Source organism: Melitaea cinxia, chromosome 5, assembly GCF_905220565.1.
Source record: "Melitaea cinxia chromosome 5, ilMelCinx1.1, whole genome shotgun sequence".
NCBI lineage: Eukaryota > Metazoa > Arthropoda > Insecta > Lepidoptera > Nymphalidae > Melitaea > Melitaea cinxia.
The window spans coordinates 4,565,063-4,586,411 of record NC_059398.1 but is presented as its reverse complement, the minus strand read 5'-3'; the positions used below and the strand labels follow the sequence as shown (position 1 = coordinate 4,586,411).

The 21,349-nt window shown below is 37.9% G+C and overlaps 1 protein-coding gene across 1 annotated transcript; it reads right to left on the bottom strand.

Moving 5' to 3' along the window:
- Window positions 1-2: 2 nt before the first annotated feature.
- On the bottom strand, window positions 3-19,591 carry LOC123653766 (sulfotransferase 1B1-like). Its single transcript, XM_045589749.1, has 7 exons — window positions 19,419-19,591; window positions 14,253-14,387; window positions 12,747-12,846; window positions 12,106-12,437; window positions 11,936-12,030; window positions 11,507-11,690; window positions 3-216 (listed from the first exon to the last, which is right to left on the bottom strand). The coding sequence occupies exons 1-7, from the start codon at window positions 19,495-19,497 to the stop codon at window positions 101-103; spliced, it is 1,041 nt and encodes a 346-aa protein (XP_045445705.1). The 5' UTR covers window positions 19,498-19,591; the 3' UTR covers window positions 3-100.
- Window positions 19,592-21,349: the final 1,758 nt, after the last annotated feature.

Sequence of the window (21,349 nt, the reverse complement as noted above, 5' to 3'; positions counted from 1 at the left end):
GCTTTTTTAGTAATATTTTTTGTTTTATTACCTATACAATAAGTTTTAGCCAGAATCCAATAATAATTTATAAATAGATAGAATTATATAAAGCAATGAGCTATTGAGACATATGAGGGAATCTGAAGTCGGTGTCACGTAAATTTTTTGCAATCCATTTATCTGCTTCAGCTGTCATTTCTTCATCAAAATAATCACGCCAACCGCCTGCTTTACCTGAAAATATTTTGTTCAAAAAATAAAATGTATTATATTACAAAAAAATTATGTGGTGTCATGGGACACCAGGTAGGAACGAAGTTCCTTCGGATAGTATAGAAGCAACACAATTTAAAATAAAATGTTGAATTTTATATATATTTTCTAGTTCTTGACTTTTTTTTTAATTTTGTTGATTGGTTTTTAATTAATTAAGTACATAAAAGTATTTAGGAAATTTAGTATTTTAGAAAATAACAAATACCGTAAAATAAAACAAATCAAACAAAATAAAAATAATAATTCAAACTATTAAGTGAAATAAAAAACATGTCTTTATTTATTTTTGTCGATAGTATAAAATTAGCTAAATAATTTAAAAAAAGTTTACTAGTAATATTTTAGTTTTACAAACGTTATATTATTCATTCGTGTGACTGATATTACGTCACTTCCGTTACATATTTTTCTTACGGTTTTAGTATTACATTTTTTTCAGTTCGGTCGCCCCGCCAAATGTCAAGCCTCCCGTAAGGAACTTCGTTCCAATATACTTATTGAAATAGCGTGTTCGTATTTTAACACCTTTCTCGTAACATTAATACGTACCAATACTAGAAAACGAAAAGTGCACAAAAAATGTCACTGGTAAAGGACTTGCATCATGCCAATGATAGATTAGCTAAAAAGTTCTGTACGTAGATAAATACCCATACCTACACTCAGTGGCGTAACTAGGTAACCAAAGGCCCTGGGGCATAATACAAGCGAGGGCCCCAATTAAACTATTTATAATACAAATTGTAACTTATTTTAGTGAACAAATTAAAACGATTTTATGAAAATAAAAGAAAATATCTACCAGTCATCGTTCAAAACAGTACAGTACACTCCTATAATAGACACACAGACAGCGGAGGTGGTTAATATGATCCCGTCGAGCACCCTTTTAGTCAGTCAGTCAGTCAGTTTAGCCTATTGTAGTCCACTGCTGGACATAGGCCTCTCCAAGTTCACGCCAGACATCCCGATTTTCTGCAACCCTCATCCAGCCTATACCGGTAATTACAAATTACGTAAATCGTCGGTCCAACGAGCCGGAGGACGTCTCACGCTGCGTTTACCAAGACGCGGTCTCCACTCCAGGATACGTCTGCTCCAACGGCCATCGTCCTACGACACAGGTAACCAGCCCACTGCCACTTCAACTTGCTAATTCCGTGGGCTATGTCGGTTAATTTCATTCTCTCGCGGATAGTCTCATTTCTCTCATTCTCAATCGAAGGTCTTAAAGACATCCTCAAGCGCAATGGTAAACAGTTTCGGTGATATTACGTCTCCCTATTTTACCCCACGCCGGAGGAAAATTCGTCTTATTCTCTGGTCTTGGATATATGAACGGTCATTGTCGCCGCATCGTACATACATCTCAGTACCTCGATATAATAATAATAATAATGCTTTATTTCAGACTAGATTTTAAGTCCATATTGGGTTAGTACAACAAAAAAACTGAACAAACATTTAGAATAAAAAAAAAACAAAACAAAATTAAATTAAAAAATCAATTAGTAAAAATAAAATTAAATAAAGTAAAAGTAAAATAAAAAATTCAAAAATTCAAAATTCAAAAAATTAAAATTTAAAAAATTTAAAAATGGTGTTAGTAGACAAAAAAAAAAACAGAAAATTAAGAAAATAAAAAATAAATAACATGAAACTTATACTATATGAAACTTAACTTCAGCAATTTAAAAAAAAAGGCTAAGTACACACACGCTTGTTTGCATATGTGTGTGCACCATTCCAGCTCCTCCAGAGTTGGCTGTCGAGTTTGTACGCTAATGTGTTGAGAACATTGAGAAGCGTATTGGTGCTATTCGCCAGTCGGCTCATCATAGACGATACACGTTTCCGGAGGATCGCGTAGAAATCGTCCACACGAGCCTTCGCAAACATGGCAGATGCACTGCAGTGACGTGGCTTCCCCAGTACCACTCTCAGCACATTGTTGTACTGCACGCGAAGAGCTCTGAATGCCCTCTGCGTATAGTCCGCCCACAGACTGCACGTGTAAAAGGTTTCGCAGTATGCTCTAAACAGCGTTAATTTTACCTCTTTGTTACAACGAGCAAATCTGCGGGCCAACATATTGCCCCGGACCGACAGTGCCCTTCGTTCCCTCTCTAAATCGCCGTCGTCCACGAGGCGCTCGTTAACTATATGGCCGAGATACTTGAACTCAGCCACCTGTTTCAGGGGAGATCCACACAATCTTATAATGGGCTGAAAGTTCGTGGGTTTGTTTTTTCCCCTGAACACAAGGAACTCGCTCTTTTTGGCGTTGTATTTGAGTCCATTTTTCTCTGTATACTCCTCACAGATTTTGAGTAGCTTCCGGAGGCCACTGACCGAAGGACTAAGCAGAACCATGTCATCCGCATAGCTGATGTTGTTTATAAAGACACCATCAACCGAGCATCCGATACCGGCTCTGCAAAGCCCCTCTATCAGCTGGTTAATAAAAAGGTTGAACAGCCTTGGTGACGTAAGACCTCCCTGCCTCACTCCACAATTAAGCTTGTAGGGGTCACTCATAGCGTTTCCCCATTTAATTACATTGGACTGGTTACCGTACCAGTACTGCAACAACGATAACAGTTCCGGCCTTAGACTCGTTTCCGTCCTAAGTTAGTGCCACAGAACTTTATACGAGACAAGGTCAAAAGCTTTGGACAGGTCCAAGAAGCACGCATACACCTGCGTTTTCCGGTCTGTGTAGTACCGTACAGTCTGCTTGAGACACATAATCGCGCTCTCCGTAGACAATTCGGGTTTAAAACCGAATTGAGCATCATGAATTTCAGTAGCTTTCTTTAAATGTGTATCAAGCAGACTGTCCAGAACCTTAGCTATGATAGTCGCTAATGGCGATATATCCAATTACAGACCTTTAAAGGTCTGTAATTGGATATATCGCCAGTCGATATGAAATCTCTGCCGAGAGTCCAGGACACCCCAGATCTCGACAGAGTCGAAGGCTTTCTCATAGTCCGCAAATGCCATACACAGCGGCTGATTATATTCTTTTCTTTTGTCTAATAATCTGCCGAATAGTATGCATGTAGTCTACGGTGCTGTAGCTATTTCAAAATTCAGCCTGCTCCGGTGGTTGGAATTCGTCGAGTCTTCTGGCGTGACGATTGTAACAACCCTCGAAAACAGCTTATAGATGTGGCTCAGAAGTGAGATCGGTCAGTAATTCTTTAACAGTGACTTGTCACCTCTCTTAAAGAACAGCATTACCACACTGCTGGACCATGACACTGGCGTGGTACCTCGGTGGATGACGGCGTTAGAGTTTTAGGGCAGGTCGCCCTGCGGCTTTAAGTAGCTCAGTCGTAACTCCGTCATCCCCCGGGCCCCTCCCGTTTTTAAGCTGCCCGAGCGCCGCACTAATCTCATCTACTTCAATGTCCGGGATGTCTTCAGAATAATGGCGCAACAATAGTGCACGTGGATCTTTAGTGTCCCAAGTCTCAGGCTTACGTGCGCTCGACATAAAAATACAGCTGTCCATAAAATTTCTCGACCTCTTCTTGAATCTCCAAGAGCAAACGGTTTTGCTATCCGCTGTTTTGAGCTTCGCAAACTTTTGACCCCCTATTCTGCTCAATAAGAGTAATAATCTCTCTCGTATTTGAGCAGCGTAAGTCTCGGCATACAAGTTTCCATATCCTCTTGGAGAGAGCCTTCTGTTTTGGCAAAGCTGCGAGAGCAGCAGGCAAATTGCGCCTCTACCGCATCAGATGCAAGGCTTCGGGAAAAGTTTGGACTGCTTCGTTGACTTCGTCAGTGGAAAATGTCTACGATCCAGTGTACACGTCGTCTTCACCACGTTGCTGGTCATCTCGGCCACGTCGCTAGTAGTTTCCAGCGAATTAAATCTGTTTTGGAGTCCCAGTTGGAACTACTCGGAGTCACATAGTATTTGGGGCTGCGTAGCGTTTCCGGAGGCATATATTCAGAGTGCCTCTCAATAGTCGGTGGACACTGCCGTTGTTAAAACCGCAAAAGCTCCAAAACCCCGGGAGGAGAACAAGAGTCCAGGATCATCGTGTCCTCGCCCCCTCTTCGGACTTCAGACAACCCACACCAGTATGCTCCACTTAATGTGACTCCGTTCTACTTCAAGTTCGGTGAGCTGATGGTCCAGACATAGGGTGCGCCCATTAAACGTTGTCAGGTATAATGTAGGGTGATTCTTAGCATCCTTCAGCCCACCGTTACCGCGACCGCTGCCGTAGCCGGGAATAGTGGGGCTGCCGGGGCCGAAACTTCTGCCGCGAACTCATGGGGGTTTTGCCCATAGTCACCACAATGAGCAGGTGAGTTGGTGCCCGCAGGGCTGGCTTTGTCGCACCGAATGCACTGCTGCTCGTCTCTGTGTTTAAAAAGCCAGCTGTAGCTTAGCTATCCGACATCGGTCGGCTATTCGGAACTATTGAGTTCCAAGGTGGTAGTGGAGCTTTGTTATCTCTTAGTTGCCTCTTACGACACCCACGGTAAGAGAGCTGGCTAAATTCTAGACTGCCGGAGCCACACAGCAAAACCCCTTCAATTACATCGACAAGTAAAACAACTTAAGTAGACGAAAAAATAGTCGAGTAAATGCGCGTTATCAAAGATTACTCAAAAAGTAATGATTTCAATAAAATTTAAATTGGAATACAAGACAAGTATCAGTTTTCGAATAAAACAAAAATCATCAAAAATCGGTATACTCAGTGAAAAGTTATAACCTAGGTCGAAAAAATAGTCGAGTAAATATGCTTATAGTAATGTTACATATAAGCCGAAAAATGCCCGTTAGATTGTAATTAATTTTAATGTCATGTAGTAAAAAAAGGCCTACATGACACGCACCACCTTTCGATTAGAACAAAAATCATCGAAATCGAATTGAGAACCTTCTCCTTTTTGGAAGTCGGTTAAGTTAACTCCAAGTTTCAAACAAAGATGTTCAAAACTTGGGAATTCCTCTGTAATTTTTTCAAATAAGTTACCATTATTAAATTCGCGTTCATGGAATCTAGTTTATTTATATTCCGAATGTAGGAGAAATTTCCATTAGTTCAATTAATAGTTTGTAAGTCAGAGTCCGAGGGGCCCCCTGAGCTTGGGGGCCCCGGGGCACTGACCCGCCTTGCCCCTTTGTAAAGTCTATTTTTTTAGAATCTTACAATAAAAAAACAAATATGGCGTACTTCCGACCACATACTATAGAGTAAGTGAAAGTGACACAAAGATCAAATGAATGAACAATATTAATAAGCCATAGACGAAAGTAAAATTCATTTTATGTTCAAATATTTAACGATACGATATGGCTAAAATTATTGCAAAACCTAATAATATATTGAATATTTTCGCTAAGAATTAGTAGAGGTACAGAATTACGAGAAAAAAAAAAAAAAAAAAATATAAATCGAGTATCTTTATAAAAGACAACAAATTTATATTTCGTTTATGTAAAATGATCGGTAAAAAAGACGTTACAAATAAAATTTACAACACAATACTGTGTCTAGAAAAAAAAAGTCGACCCTGTTACACTAGCCTAACCCCACGGTATCAGTGTGCCTCCGACTTAACTTCATACGAAGATAATTAAAACAATATATTACAATATAAGAAACGCAGGTGTGCCCACAGCCTAATTTCACTGTACGGCACACGTGCAAGATTTCAACATCATTTCGGACGAAGATGGCAAGCAACGGACGGCGACCACCGCAGCGACGGCCCCACCGTGGAAACCTTTCTTCAACTTCGTTTTATTTAATCATTCTTTTACTTAACATCAGTAGGAAATCACCTCTCTTTAGAAGTTTAATTGTAATTTAAATTAATAAAGTATCATAAGTAAATTACTTTTTTTTTGGCATCTGCGGCTGCAACAATCGTAACTGGCGCAGTCGGTAGGATATTACTCGCGGGTCGGCTCGCAAGATTCGGGATCAAAAATCATCACGACGCGTGCCACCCGTGTGGTTTTCGAACTACGATCTAGTACTATAATGATGATGATGATGATCGCAATACAATCGCTAACAAAATGTTAGCAATGACAGTAGGACATTATATAATCCTATAATTTTATAATGTTGCGCGTCATATGGAATACAAATAAAGTATTGTGTTTTTACCATTAGTCGGTTTAACAATGACAGAAGGCACTGCCTAAGAATAACCTGTCAAATCAAATTGTCTTGAACTCGATACCGTTTTTACCAATAATTATGATTTTTGACACGGTCGCATAATCGTATTCACCATCCGAATTATTCCACAGAGTAATATTATGAGTATTATGACAGTTCACGAAACGAAAATAAAATTATCATATCGGAAATTTCGATCTAGCGGGTATTCGTTTAATTGGCTAGAGCGCCGACACGGTCAGTCGGAGACGCAGGTTCGATCCCCGCTGGAACGGTCAATTTTTGATATGATGTTCAAAACTGTTTTCGAGATTGTATTGCGATCATCATCATCATCATTTCAGCCGATCATCACAGTCACTGGACATAGGCCTCCATAAGTTCACGCCAAAAATGGCGTGAACTCGCGTGTTTTGCCCATAGTCACCGCGCTGGGCAGGCGGGTTGGTGACCGCAGGGTTGGCTTTGTCGCAGCGAAAACGCTGCTGCCCTTCTTCGGGCTGTGTATTTCAAAGCCAGCAGTTGGATGGTTATCCCGCCATCGGTCGGCTTTGTAAGGGAAGGGGTGGCTATATTCTTTACTACCGTAGCCACACATAAGTTTCATAAAAGGCCCGTCGTCGATTCGCGCGAAGCGTTGATATCGCATAGGTATATAACGGCGGGTTTTTAATTGAAGCGGATTTAAATTGAATTATCGTTTATATCTTTTTCAAAAATATGTAATGTTCATGTTTTATATATCATTTTTAGTAACATGCCAAGGTAGGCAGTGCTTTTCTGCCTATATGGAATGCACGCTACGGAGACAGAGTATATTTTAATCAAAATAAAACAAACATCGATTCTAATATAAAAACTAATGTGAAGGATGATGTAAATCGCCTCCCAAGCCTCTACATAACGCCACCATTTTTTTCTGGGTCTCTTACCGGCCCCTTTATGCCTGCAGTGCCCACCTTCGGAAAGGCTAAGCGATCGTCATGTCACTCATGCATCTAGCGGCTTTTAACCAATTAGCCAACGTAATTTCTAACTTTAATAAGACCGTGGTCAGAGTACCCAATTTGAAAAAAATGTTTAGAGACCCTTTAGGCATTTCGATTCTTTCCAAAGAAGATCGATTTCTAAAAAATCGACTTTTTGTCAAATTTTTATTTACAATGTAAATATAAATCTATTTTACCGAATAATTGTGTTTGCAGGCAAACGAAGAAAAACCGACTTCAATTATATCGACAAGTAATACAACGTAGGTAAACGAAAAAATTGTCAAGTAAATACGCCTTATCAAAGATTACTCCAAAAGTTGTAATCAGATCTCGATGAAATTTAAATGTGACCACGTGATAAACATCGGCTTTCGATTAAAATTAAAAATCATTAAAATCGGTACACCCAGTAAAACGTTATGCGGATTTTCGAGAGTTTTCCTCGATTCCTCTGGGATCCCATCATCAGATCCTGGTTTCCTTATCATGGTACCAAACTAGGGATATCTCCTTTCCAACAAAAAAAGAATTATCAAAATCGGTTCATACGCGACGGAGTTATCCCCGAACATACACACAAATATATATATATATATACTAACGGCCTGGGCCTCGTGTCGGCCGATATAAATACGGCATAAGATCCGCGAGGTTTCTGAGGAAGTCAAGGTAGTTAAGGCTCCTACGAAGAAAAGTTCTGGAGTCATGTGCTACAAGTGCGGCGAGAGGGGCCATCTTCAGCTCAACTGTCCGCAGAAGAACACCCAGATAGCAAGGATGAAAACAATAGAGGAACAAATAGAAGAGCTGAAGAAGCAAGGGGCTTCGCCCCCTGCCCGGGATCAGGAGTATGACTTCAAGACGAAACACCGCAGCGGAAAGATGCATGGGAATGCCGACGCACTCTCACGAAGGCCGTGTTCGGAAGACTGCAAACATTGTGTTAAGCAAGAATCTAATGAAGTAACAAGCTAACAAGAACAAGTCCTTTGGGTCTCTGGGAGAATGATGCTATGAGGGAAGCTCAAGAAAGAGATGACGACCTTCGGCACATCATCACATGGAAGAAACGGGGTGACGTAAAACCAATCTGGAGTGAGGTTGCACCCACTGGCGTTGTCTCTAAGGCGTACTGGGCTCAATGGGACAGTCTGATACTTCAAAACGGAATACTCTACCGGAAATGGGAGAAGACTAGCGGCAGAGAGTTCCACCTTCAGATAATTGTGCCAAGAACGAGAGTACCAGATGTTTTACGTGAAATACATGATGGCGTATCAGGAGGTCATCTAGGTGTCAAGAGGACGTTAACAAAAGTGCGAGAACGATTCTACTGGTTGCATTGTCGAGATGATGTAAAGGATTGGTGCCGCAAATGTACTACTTGCGCTGCTGTAAAAGGACCACAGACCAGGAGCCGTGGGAACCTGCGGTTGTATAACGTCGGTGCACCGTGGGAACGAATTGCAGTTGACGTAGTGGGGCCATTTCCTGGCTCGAAGTGTTCGCCATACCAAACCAAGAAGCTACAACAATCGCTTCTAAGTTAGTCGAAGAAGTGATATGTCGCTTTGGTGTGCCTCTAGAAATCCATTCTGATCAGGGCAGGAACTTCGAATCGCAAGTATTCCAGGAAGTGTGCAGAATTTTGGGCATGCATAAGACGAGGACCACCGCGTACCATCCACAGTCTGATGGAATGGTTGAGAGATTTAATCAGACCCTTGAGAGGCATTTGGCGAAATTGGTAGACGACAAACAAAAGGATGTCGTAAGAGGCGACTAAGGGATAACACAGTTCCGCTACCACCTTGAAACTTAAAAAGCCGACCGGTGGCGGGATAGCCATCCAACTGCTGGCTTTGAAATACACAGGCCGAAGATGGGCAGCAGCGTCTTCGGTGCGACAAAGCCAGCCCTGCGGTCACCAACCCGCCTGCCCAGCGTGGTGACTATGGGCAAAACACATAAGTTCACGTTATTTTTGGCGTAAACTTGTGGAGGCCTATGTCCAGCAGTGGACTGTATAGGCTGTAATGATGAAACAAAAGGATTGGGACAAGTATATACCACTCTTCCTTCTGTCGTACCGAACCGTCGAGCATGAGAGCATAAAAGCTACCCCGGCGTATGTCAGTTACGGTAGAGAATTACGAATATCAGTAGACCTATTGACTGGAGGGTCACCGGAGGGACCAAATACCGTACAAGACTATGTTAGCGATTTAAGGGAAAAAAGCGCTATATACACGCCTTGATTCGGGAAAATGGGTTACAGTCAAGTGAGAACATGAAAACCAGATACGACCGGAAATCGAACACGAACGGCTTCAAAGAAGGGTCACTGGTGTGGCTGCATAACCCAACCCACCGGAAAGGGAAATCTCCAAAGTTGCAGACCAAGTGGGACGGTCCATACAAAGTGGTTACCCGACTGAATGATGTGACTTACAGGATTCAAAGCAACCAAGAGGGACATTCAAAGTGGTACACATAGACCGTCTGGCGCGTTACCATGGCAGTAACAACGATGCTCGGGACGAGCATCTCTAAGAGGAGAGTAGTGTTACGATCACACAAAGAAACTAGCGCCATCTAGCGGCAACCATTGAAACCACACAAAGACAGCGATAGCATGAAACTCTCTACTCAATACTAGATGGCGTTAGAGGAACTATTGTGGAACTATATAAAAGTATAGTCTCGAAAACCGGGTACATGCGCGAACTTTCCAGAATGGTCTGGGCCTCGTGTCGGCCGATATAAATAGCCGCAGGTAGGCGAGCGAGTGCAGTTCATTTTGAGCGTACTTCGAGGCGACTTCAAAAGTGAAAACTAGTGATCAAGAGTGGTACCAGCGAAACCTACGACATTGGCTACGACTGAGGACATCGTTAGTGCTTAGTGTTTGAACCTAGTGCTTTGTGTTGGACCTAGTGCTAGTGAATAAAGTCTCCTAAAGAGTCAGCAGGTCTTTCTCTCCAAATCCTTCGAACCCTAACACGTAACAATATATTATATATATGGTTAAATTGAGTAACCTCCTCCTTTTTTCGAAGTTGGTTAAAAAATAGAAAGATACTATAATAAACAATTTCAGGGCTCTCATATAAGTAAAATTTTTAGTTCAGAGAAGATTTCAGATTTCAGATTTTTAGTTCAGAGTATTCGATATAACCATATCAACGTGTCAGATCAGGTATAAAAGAAGAAATTAATTTTCTTAATGTTCTTTGTTACATTAAAAAGTTAAGAAAATAGATAATATAGCTTATAGTTCCCAATGCTTAATGTCTAAGTTTTTGACAAACAACAGTCTGTCAAGTCTGACAACTGACAAGGGATACAAGCGATTCCGCTCATCACTTGCGATGTTGCCGGCAATTGAAAAAAGGCGCTCACGAGGAACAAATGATCCCTCCACACTCATCAGGGTCTTATACACAGGCGGGCAGCTACAGTGGTGGGGATACGTCAGCTTAATGATTTACAGCCGTCAGAGGCATGACGATCGCTGGGTGTGTTGTGAATGGCATTTTGTTTGTTTTTCTATCACACATAATGTATTCACCGACTGACACGGTCAGTCGAAGACGCGGGTTCGAACCCCGCTGGAGCGGTCAATTTTTGATATGATATTCAAAAATGTTTAGAATTCGTAATATGTGAGTAACACAAAAATCGTAGATATTACAAAATGGCACGGTGGCGTCTCCTGTCAAAGATTTTCATTGTAATATGAAACTTTGAATAGTTACGGGTCTCTGTAAAGAGCTCACTATAGACGGCACCACGGTTCGCTTAAACCGAATATATAAAAATCATCATATCAAAAATTTCGATCTAGCGGATAGATCGTTCCATAGCTTAATTGGCTAGAGCGCCGACACGGTCAGTCGGAGACGCGGGTTCGAACCCCGCTGGAGCGGTCAATTTTTGATATGATATTCAAAACTGTTTAGAATTCCTAATGTGTAACACAAAAATAAAATCGTAGATATTACAACATATCAATTAAAAATCGATTTATTTGGTCTGCGGAATCGACTCTTCGATTAATCGATTTTAGATCGACATGCCTAATACCCTCACCCTTTCTAATAAAAGTTGCAGCGCCAGCCTTGAGAATACCGAGTTCACGCATCACATCATAATTAACGGATTTGTTGACTTTAAAGTTTTCAATACTAAGATGTTCACAAAGGTCTGCAATTTGTTTTTCTGTAAATTTTTTGCCGAAAAATTTGCTGACTCGTTCTACAGCCGCGCGCAGATCCTGAAAAACAATATTTCATCGAATATTTCTGTTATAAATAACACATAAACTTTGTTCATAGTTCGCAACTTACATTTCGGAAACAAAATCGGTATTAGTATTAAACAAGATTAAAAGTGGAGAGACTAATTATCAATAATATTAGTTTATCAACTCATTTAGATTTTAGCCTTTTTTCGTTACAAGTAAATAACAAGCTAGGCTGTTCAATTTTTTTATAAAGTCAAATATTTTCTTAACCATACCTTTGATAGTTCTTCATAAAATAAAAACAACAAATTAGGATTGCGTCTTTGTTCCCAGGCTTCCTTAATGTGCTCGAAATATGGAGTCCAGTGATCTAAAAACAGTTTCATTTAGTTAACATTTATATAATTATGTAATTTATAAGTCATTCAAGAATATTTTAACTCACGTAAGTCCTTTATGAAGAATTGCCAGTAAGTTTTGAAATCACCGATGTAACCTTGCGTCCTCATTGACTTATTGAGATGGAAAAAAGAGACGGCGACATCTCGCGGATCTCGGGCAACGTAAATCACTTTAGCACTATCAAGTAACGTCGACGGTAAAAGGGAAAGAGGTAAATGCGTTTTGACGAAACGCGGCGATGGCATATCTTCTAGCTGGTCGACGCCTGATTGGGTCACGTACTCTAGAAGTTTTAATTTACGTTCGCAGTCACTGTTTTCTTCTTGAAATCGTTTTTTCATCACCGGATGAACATACACTGAGAATCTGCAAATTTTTCAATTGATAATTAATGTTCCTAATTTTGTACCCCGAGAAAGTACCTACAAATTTGAAGTAATACTTTCATTATAAATATTAATAGTCTAATCTATTAATGCTTTTATCATGCCGATGGTTTAAGAATATGTGAATGTTTAAATGAATCATGCTACGCATGAAGTCCGGTCCTTATGGCTCTGCTGTAAGACGGCATTTCTAGTATTGGAACTTGGTATTGATTGACAATTTAATAAAGTATTTGGAATGTTTCTTATAATAATAATAATGAAAAAAAAACATTGAAATATATTCGTATTTACTTACTCTAGAAATGGATATCTTTCAGTCAGTGGTATTTTATTTGCTGTTTCATAATCCAAATCATTCGCCACCATCCAGACCAGTTCCTGAGTCCATGTTGTTCCTATTATGAATTATTATGAAACAATATGAATTATTTGATTAAATTACGTCCTTAAAAACAAATTATTTACGCTATAAATTATTCGTAATATGTATTATTTCGGGAATTTCATTAATTTATTTCATAAGAATTCATAGTGTCTGGATTATCAAAGATTTCATCACAATAAACATAGGTACAAGAAACATTTTATAGCTATAGGAGGTATGTGTAAGTAGGTACATAACTGGCTGACACTACTTTAATTTAATTAGTCCGCAATTGAAAATTATTAAGACATCATTATAACACTATTACTTTAACTTTAAAGGGGTTGTAGTAATAACACAACAAACGATACCCCCCTGCTGTAGTGGTGCGAGTTGTCGCCTAAAACACCAACAGTTTGCGGGTTCGATTCTTGATAGTATAATTGTGTTTGCAGGTAAACGAAAAAAAAAAACCGACTTCAATTATATCGACAAGTAATATAACGTAGGTAGATGAAAAAAATAGTCAAGTAAATACGCATTATCAAAGATTACTCCAAAAGTTGTAATCAGATCTCGATGAAATTTAAATGTGATCACTTGATAAACATCGACTTTAGATTAAATTAAAAATCATTAAAATCGGTACACCCACTTTCTCTGGTATCCCTTCATCAGATTCTGGTTTCCTTATCACAGTACCACACTGGAGATATCTTCTTTCCAACAAAAAAAGAATTATCAAAATTGGTTTATAAACAACAAAGTTATTCCCGAACATAGATTAAATATATATATATACGGTCGAATTGAGTAACCTCCTCCTTTTTTGAAGTTGGTTAAAAATAGGCAATTTCGAAAGTTCACAAATCTACTTAACAACATTGGTTAATTTTTAGATTCATCATTATCATTACAGCCTATACAGTCCACTGCTGGACATAGGCCTCCACAAGTTTACGCCAAAAATAACGTGAACTCATGTGTTTTGCCCATAGTCACCACGCTGGGCAGGCGGGTTGGTGACCGCAGTACTGGCTTTGTCGCACCGAAGACGCTGCTGCCCGTCTTTGGCCTGTGTATTTCAAAGCCAGCAGTTGGATGGTTATCCCGCCATCGGTCGGCTTCTTAAGTTCCAAGGTGGTAGTGGAATTGTTTTATCCCTTAGTCGCCTCTTACGACACCCACGGGAAGAGAGGGGGTGGCTAAATTCTTAGTGCCGTAGCCACACAGCACATTTTTAGATTGTTTTTGTTTAATTATCTTCAACACCTTTCTGTGGGTATGAAATTTTTGTTATTAAACATGAATTGTGGTAAAAGTCGTAATTAAGGCAAAAAAAAGTTGTTTATATTTCGATTTTTGAAATGAAGTAAAGTTTCGTGACTTTAAAAATAAAAATATAAACAGTTTTATTTTAAATTTTAATGTACTTGCCTGATCGTGGGTAACTGACCACAAAAACGTCTGTTGGACGGACTTCCATTGTGTATATTTTAAAGGCTTCATATTTGAACCTGTGAGGTAGAAAGTAGCCTTTTGGTCCGACTTGCACGAAGCCAGTGTGTTCACCTTAAAAATAATGAAATATTTTTACATGCATTAAAATTGAGACACACTTGGCACACCCACAGACACAAAATTTACATAAGTATTACCAGAAAAAGTATAAAACCAATACACATAGGTATACCAGTTTAACCTTAAAATTGAGACACACTTAACAGCTATACGTTTGACGATGTGTTTGCGTAAAGGCCTCAGCACTGGCTGTTGCGTTCACGGTCGAGGGATCGAATGTGCTGGTGGCAAACATTTGTTTAAGCCGGACAGATGGTTTGGTTGTTGTGTATTGTGTGCGTTACCGGCACTCCGACACAGGATCTTGTTACAGGTCTTTGTTTTCTTAAATAATTACCACTCTCTCTCGACTAGCCCGTTGGCGCAGTTTGTAGTTGCCCTTCTCTCTGTGCCGCGGGTTGCGGGTTCGATTCCCGCCTGAGTCTGGGTGTAATATTTGTATTTATATATTTATATGTGTATTATTTCAATATATATTTATAAAAAAATATATAGTTATAACAGTCGGCTGTTACCTGTAACACAAGCATTAAGTTGCTTACCATAGGAACAGACGACCGTCTGTGTATGTTATAAGATAAAAAAAAAATCTTTTCAAAATACCATATATTTTTTGTGTTTTTTAACGATTTTAAATTGCTTTACATCGTATACTAACAAAGCAGATTGCTAACGTTCCGCATAATATGTAATAAAATAGTCAAACTATCACAGCTTATATTCTTATCAATATTAACATACTCGTAATAAACAATTAGAACACTATGTAACTAGTTAGGTATGTTTATTAGTACTATATTATTTATAAATGTTATACATTATTTAGAAATAGAAGGTTGTTTATTGGAGTGTTATTGATTAAGTAATTATGACTACAATGTTATACAGTTAATATTTCAAATCGAATTCATTTTCATTATTTTTATTAAGGTTAAACAAAAATCATTTAACTTAAATGTAATCACGAATCGAACGTGCAAATTTCAAGGTTTTTTTGAAACAATAAATTTCTGATAGAAATAGTTTAAGGAAATAATTTAAATTTATGGAAGTAGATGTATTAAACGTGGTTGTAGTGGAAGAATTTAGATTGATTGTTTTTCTGAAATCTGTCTGGGAAATTTTCTGTAACACAGGCCTCGTTTTCAGAAACATTCATGTAAAATATTCTTAACATTTTGCCTGCCCGTTGCATCGTTAATATGTAGTTTTAGTTTTAAAAGAAAATCTGTATAGCTGTTAGAAGACGGTTTTCGCACTAAGGTTGAGTAAACGTAGCCCTTTGGTAGCTTACTATAAATCTACTTACATAATAATGTGCTGTCTGCCTTGAAAACGAAGTTGTTCTTTAGTACCTAACACGTGTGATGATTTAATCGACTCTCGTGTTACTATTTACCACTCATTCTTATGCACATACATACATATATGTATAATGATATTTATCTTTATTGTAAGAAAACATCAACATAATTTTAAATTTTACTAATACTTCTGAAAATTTATGTTAGTAAAACCAGAAAACGCCTAAAAGCAATAAACATATAGGTACCAGGTGAACCAACAACAAACAAATTATTACTTTTGTAAAATTAATACATACCACATGTTGTGATTAGTTTACGAAAATTTCATAACAAATCAGTTTATAGCATTTCCAATACGTGCATTAAAATTTACCTAGGTACAATACTTGCAATGAAAATTAAAAAGAAATTTCTTCATTCGCTTAAAACCTTTCTTCGTTCATTACGACTTGTAAGTGAATGAATGTAAGTAAGTAATGATGTTAATAAATTTAATGAATACAATTCATTGTTAGATATTATTATTTGCTGCTTAACTCCACAGTATTTTTGTTTTATTTTTGGAAAGATCTACTATAGTCGATACTGAAGTCAATATGTGTTTTTGAAGTGAAACTTCTTAGGCGCGCGAGGGTAAAATTTTTACGGATGAAACGGCTACTTTTAAATGAAACGGTAACGTTTTTGTCGATGGCGCTGAAACGGAAATCTAAAGCTTTAGATTTGTATAAATATAAACGAGACTTAAAAATTCGTTTGCTAAAGAAGTTTCACTTCTGACATGTGTACTTTGTACGCACGCACTTTTTTTCCTATGTTTTTTCTACTTGCTTGTTTTTGTCTCCGAATCATGCCAAAGGTACTGAATGAATTTAAAAGAAAATGTCAACAATTTGAGTTTATAGTATGAGCTGATACTTGATACTTTTATTCTGCAAATTAAGCACGATTTTTTGGAAAAGGTTATGAAAGGCCAACTACGTCTTTTTTTTAGTTCATCAAGGTGCAGACTGATGCCATTCATTATTGTTACAGAATAACAATTCTGAAGATGTTTTAAAATTGTCACGTCTACATTTCAACATCTTTGGTTTATTAGTTAAAATTTAGTATTTTGGTTTTTAGTTCAATATAGAGGCATTATATGTTTAATGAAAGAGATGGCAACGACGAATAGTTGTAAAAAATAATTTGTACAGCTTGTTCATTTAGTTGCTCATTATATCTGCGTGGCTACGGCATTAAAGAACATGGCCACCCCCTCTCTTCCTGTGGGTGTCGTAAGAGGCGACTAAGTGATGACATAGTTCCACTACCACCATGGAACTTATAAAGCCGACCGATGGCGGGATAACCATCCGACTGCTGGCTTTGAAATACAAAGGCCGAAGACAGGCAGCAGCGTCTTCGGTGCGACAAAGCCAGCCCTGCGGTCACCAACCCGCCTGCCCAGCGTGGTTACTATTGGCAACACACATGAGTTCGCGCCATTTTTGGTGTGAACTTGTGGAGGCCTATGTCCGGCAGTAGACTGTAATAGGCTGAGGTGATTATATCTGCAGTAACAAAAATGTTATTCGTAACGACCTTGTAACTTAACTATTTTAGCATGTACTCCAATGTTAATTTCTAAGGGCCTAAGCCCACTATTTTTTGACCAATAAAATTACAATAATAAGATTTAAACTTAAATATAAATCATTGAAACAAAAACAAATCTGTAACACATTCAGGAAAACCGTATTTCTAGTCCTCGGCATACCTCTGGAATCTTTGAACGAGTTTAGTAGGTTATTATCGCGATACCGTAGTAAGAAGGGTCACAATTCTGTTTCCGCGATACAGCAAGGAACTATAGACAATCAGACGTAGGGCTTGCTATAAAATACATCGACCCGCGGTCAAGTGTCACAGTACTATTGTTTATACCATGGCGTAATTGAGGCCAGAGTGCGATAGCAAATGTCAAAGGATATCGTACCGAGTGGGTAGTGCTTGGCAGGCAATACTTAATTTAACAGCACGCTTTATTATATCCGAAGCAGAGTATGTAAAATGAAAACCACTCCGTACAAAATCTTGCAAATAATTTATTTGCCATTTTTTCTGTCGCTGACTTTTGCTTCTGACAACCTTAACGCAATTTCTGCTTCGTAGATACTAGATAATGGGCGTGTACCTACTTCCTTACATCCTTTTAGCTATATAGGTACGAAATTTTTTCTTATAATTTAATTCTTATATTGGAAGTTTCTACTGATAGACTACATAGTATCAAGTGTATTAAATACTGACTATTTTCGTTATAAAATATATGTATAGCCATACTTCTTCTAAACCTTTACTCATAACACGTACTGGCTAAAACTTACTTAATTATACGAATATATTTACATAGAACTTGTTGATGTACAGATTTAAAGGAACTACAGTTACAATAGCTATGCGCTTTATCATTATTATTATGTCCATCTACTTTATCTATATTTTAAATGAATACATATACAATTATTTGCAATTGTGCCGCAAAATTTTGAAAATTACTTCAACGATTTTTTTTGTTATGTTCGCCTTTATTGGGATCATCGTCATCATTATCGCTTCAGCCTATCGCAGTCCCAGTGTAGTCTTTGTGTGTTGCCCATAGTCACCATGTTGGGCAAGCGGGTTGGTCACCGTAGGGCTGGTTTTGTCGTACCGAAGATGCTGCTGCCTGTCTTCGACCTATGTATTTTAAAGTCAGCAGTTGGATGGTTATGCCACCATCAGTCGACTTTATAAGTTTCAAGGTGGTAGTGGAACTATGTTATCGCTTAGTCGCCTCTTACGACACCCACGGAATTAGAAGGTGGTGGCTATATTCTTCACTGCCGTAGCCACACAGCTAGCTTATTGGGATGGCATTAGAAAAGAAATAGTAGTAAACTAATCCTAATCAACCACTACGGTGTCACGATGCCCAAGATTCTCTGGTACTACGAAGAGTCACTAGCGTTTCTTTTTACACCTATCGGAGGCAAAGGGCCATGGAGGGGAGAGGGGTGTCTCATAAATCCATCTGTTACAAGGACGGGGAAGGGGACCAAAAATCGCGAAATTTGTGTGACGTAATTTATTAAATTATCCTTAGGATATTTTTCACTATTTAAATTAAAAATTTAATTTGCTTTAGCTATACTTTCTTGACAAGTTCTTTTTTTTGTGATTAATTCCTTTAATTAAATAAATAATTTAAAAGTGCTTGCAAGGTACTGTAATATATATTGTAATAACACTGTAAATATTACGTATAGGTATATGTATTTTAAAAGTAAGTGATAAGTGTTACATTAAATAAAAGATTAATTCAAAGCAAGCTCGTTGTATATGTGAAGTCGTTATATCAACAACAAGTAAACAAGCAACGTCCATTTAAATCTTGGATGTAATAAGAAATTTAATCTTCATTTATCGATATATTTCCTTGTTTTCTTTTTGTAATTTATAAATACCTACTGTTTATTATTGTTTATATTAATTCCAGTTTTTGCGGTTATGGAACTACAAATTATGTCAGTGCATACTGGGGATTAATTAAATGTTAAGGTTTTATATAATGTTTGCATATATCACTAAATCTAATATATACAGACAATAAATATTAAAGTAAGTGACCATTGTCTTCAAATATCATTAATATGTCATGTATAGGTAAATAAGATAAATAAATATTTACCAGTAAAATATTTCATAAGCATTTCAGCCAGTTCTGGTTCCACATCCCGAATTTTCAATGGATAATTGTTATTTTCCATGTTAACTCAACTTTTTTTTTATATGTACGTGAACAGAACGCTTACTGCCGTTCTTAGGTGAAAGTACGAGCGCGCAGTTCACAATCTCGGAGTTGACTGTAGAGTCAGTAAACGAAGTGTGTCATATAAATCTTAAATAGGCCTTTGAATTCATACTATTGCTTTCAATAATATATTTAGCAGGTTTTTTTTTGTTGTGTTTTAGTGATCGGCTATTCTGTCTATACTAGTTATATTAGTTAAAAAATATAAACTGCGTTATCGCGTCATGCTTAGGTTACACGATTTCTTTTACACCTTAAGATCGTGTTCTACATAATCTTTGTGAATTTAATCGAATTTCTGTCCATCAACTACTTTCACTATCACTATTTCTAGATATTTTCTTTTATTTGAACTATAGTATTAAGTAGTTTTAAAATATCTAGTAGGTAGATACTTTACGCTTCTTATTATGTATAAAATACGTAGTTCAATGTTCATAAAATATGCATAGGTATATGGAATGGTATTGAGGTATCCGTGTGACAAAAAGGAAAAGTATTTACTATCCAGACAAGCCCGTTTTTTTTTTTTTGTTATTAAATGCGAATAAGTTGGACGAAACAAGCAGAAAATACATAAAAACAATTCATCCAACTTCTATGAAGTAAATGAAGCGATAAAGAGCCTAAATATACAACACATTTCGGTAGAAGCTTGAAAAACCTGTAGAGCTGCATTTGAAGGGCATTTATGGGGTCATATAGAAAGTTTGCTAAGGAGTAAAAGAACCAACTAATTAGGTTTAGGTTAGATTAGCAACGTGTCAGTCAGTCAGTCAGTTCAGCCTATTGCAGTCCACTGCTGGACATAGACCCCCCAAAGTTCGCTCCAGATATCCCGGTTTTGTATATTTTATAGCAAAGTGTAGTCGGTCAAATATCTCAATTAATTCATCTATAATATATATAAAAGCGAAAGGTCACTCATCACAAAATCTCCGAAACTATAACGCCTACAAACTTGAAATTTGGCAGATAGGCTTCTTATACAACGTAGGCATCCGCTAAGAACGGATTTTACGAAATTCGACCCCTAAGGGGGTAAAACGGGGGTTAGAAGTTTGTATGAAAGTCCTATGTTTTTGAAGTAAGAGAACTGAAATTTAAAATTTATGCTCTATAGATAGTGACAAGGTGTTCAAATAATGTATGTTTAGAAATCAACTCCCTTTTAGGGTTGAAACGGGGTATGGTAGGTTGACTCACTCATCACGAAATCTCCGAAACTATAACAGCTAAAAACTTGAAATTTGGTAAGTAAGTTCCTTATAGGGCTCAGACATTCACTATGAATTGATTTTACGAAACTCGACCCCTAAAGGGATAAAATGGGGGTTTGGGAGTTTATATGAAAGTCCTATGTTTTTTAAGTAAGAGACTTGAAATTTAAACTGTATGCTCTATAGATGGTGAGGATGTGTTCAAATAATGTATCTTTAGAAATCAACTCCCTTTTGGGTTGAAAATGGGGGATGGTAGGTTGACTTATTCATCACGAAATCACCGAAACTATAACAGCTATAAACTTGAAATTTTGCAGATAGGTTCCTTATAGGGCGTAGACATCTGCTAAGAACTCATTTTACGAAACTCGACCCCTGAGGGGATAAAACGGGGTTTGGAAGTTTGTATGAAAGTCCTATGTTTTTGAAGTAAGCGACTTGAAATTTAAAATGTATGCTCTATAGATGATGAGGAGCTGTCCAAATAATGTATCTTTAGAAATCAACTCCCTTTTGGGGTTAAAACGGGGGATGGTAGGTTTACTCACTCATCACGAAATCTCCAAAATTATAACACCTACAAAC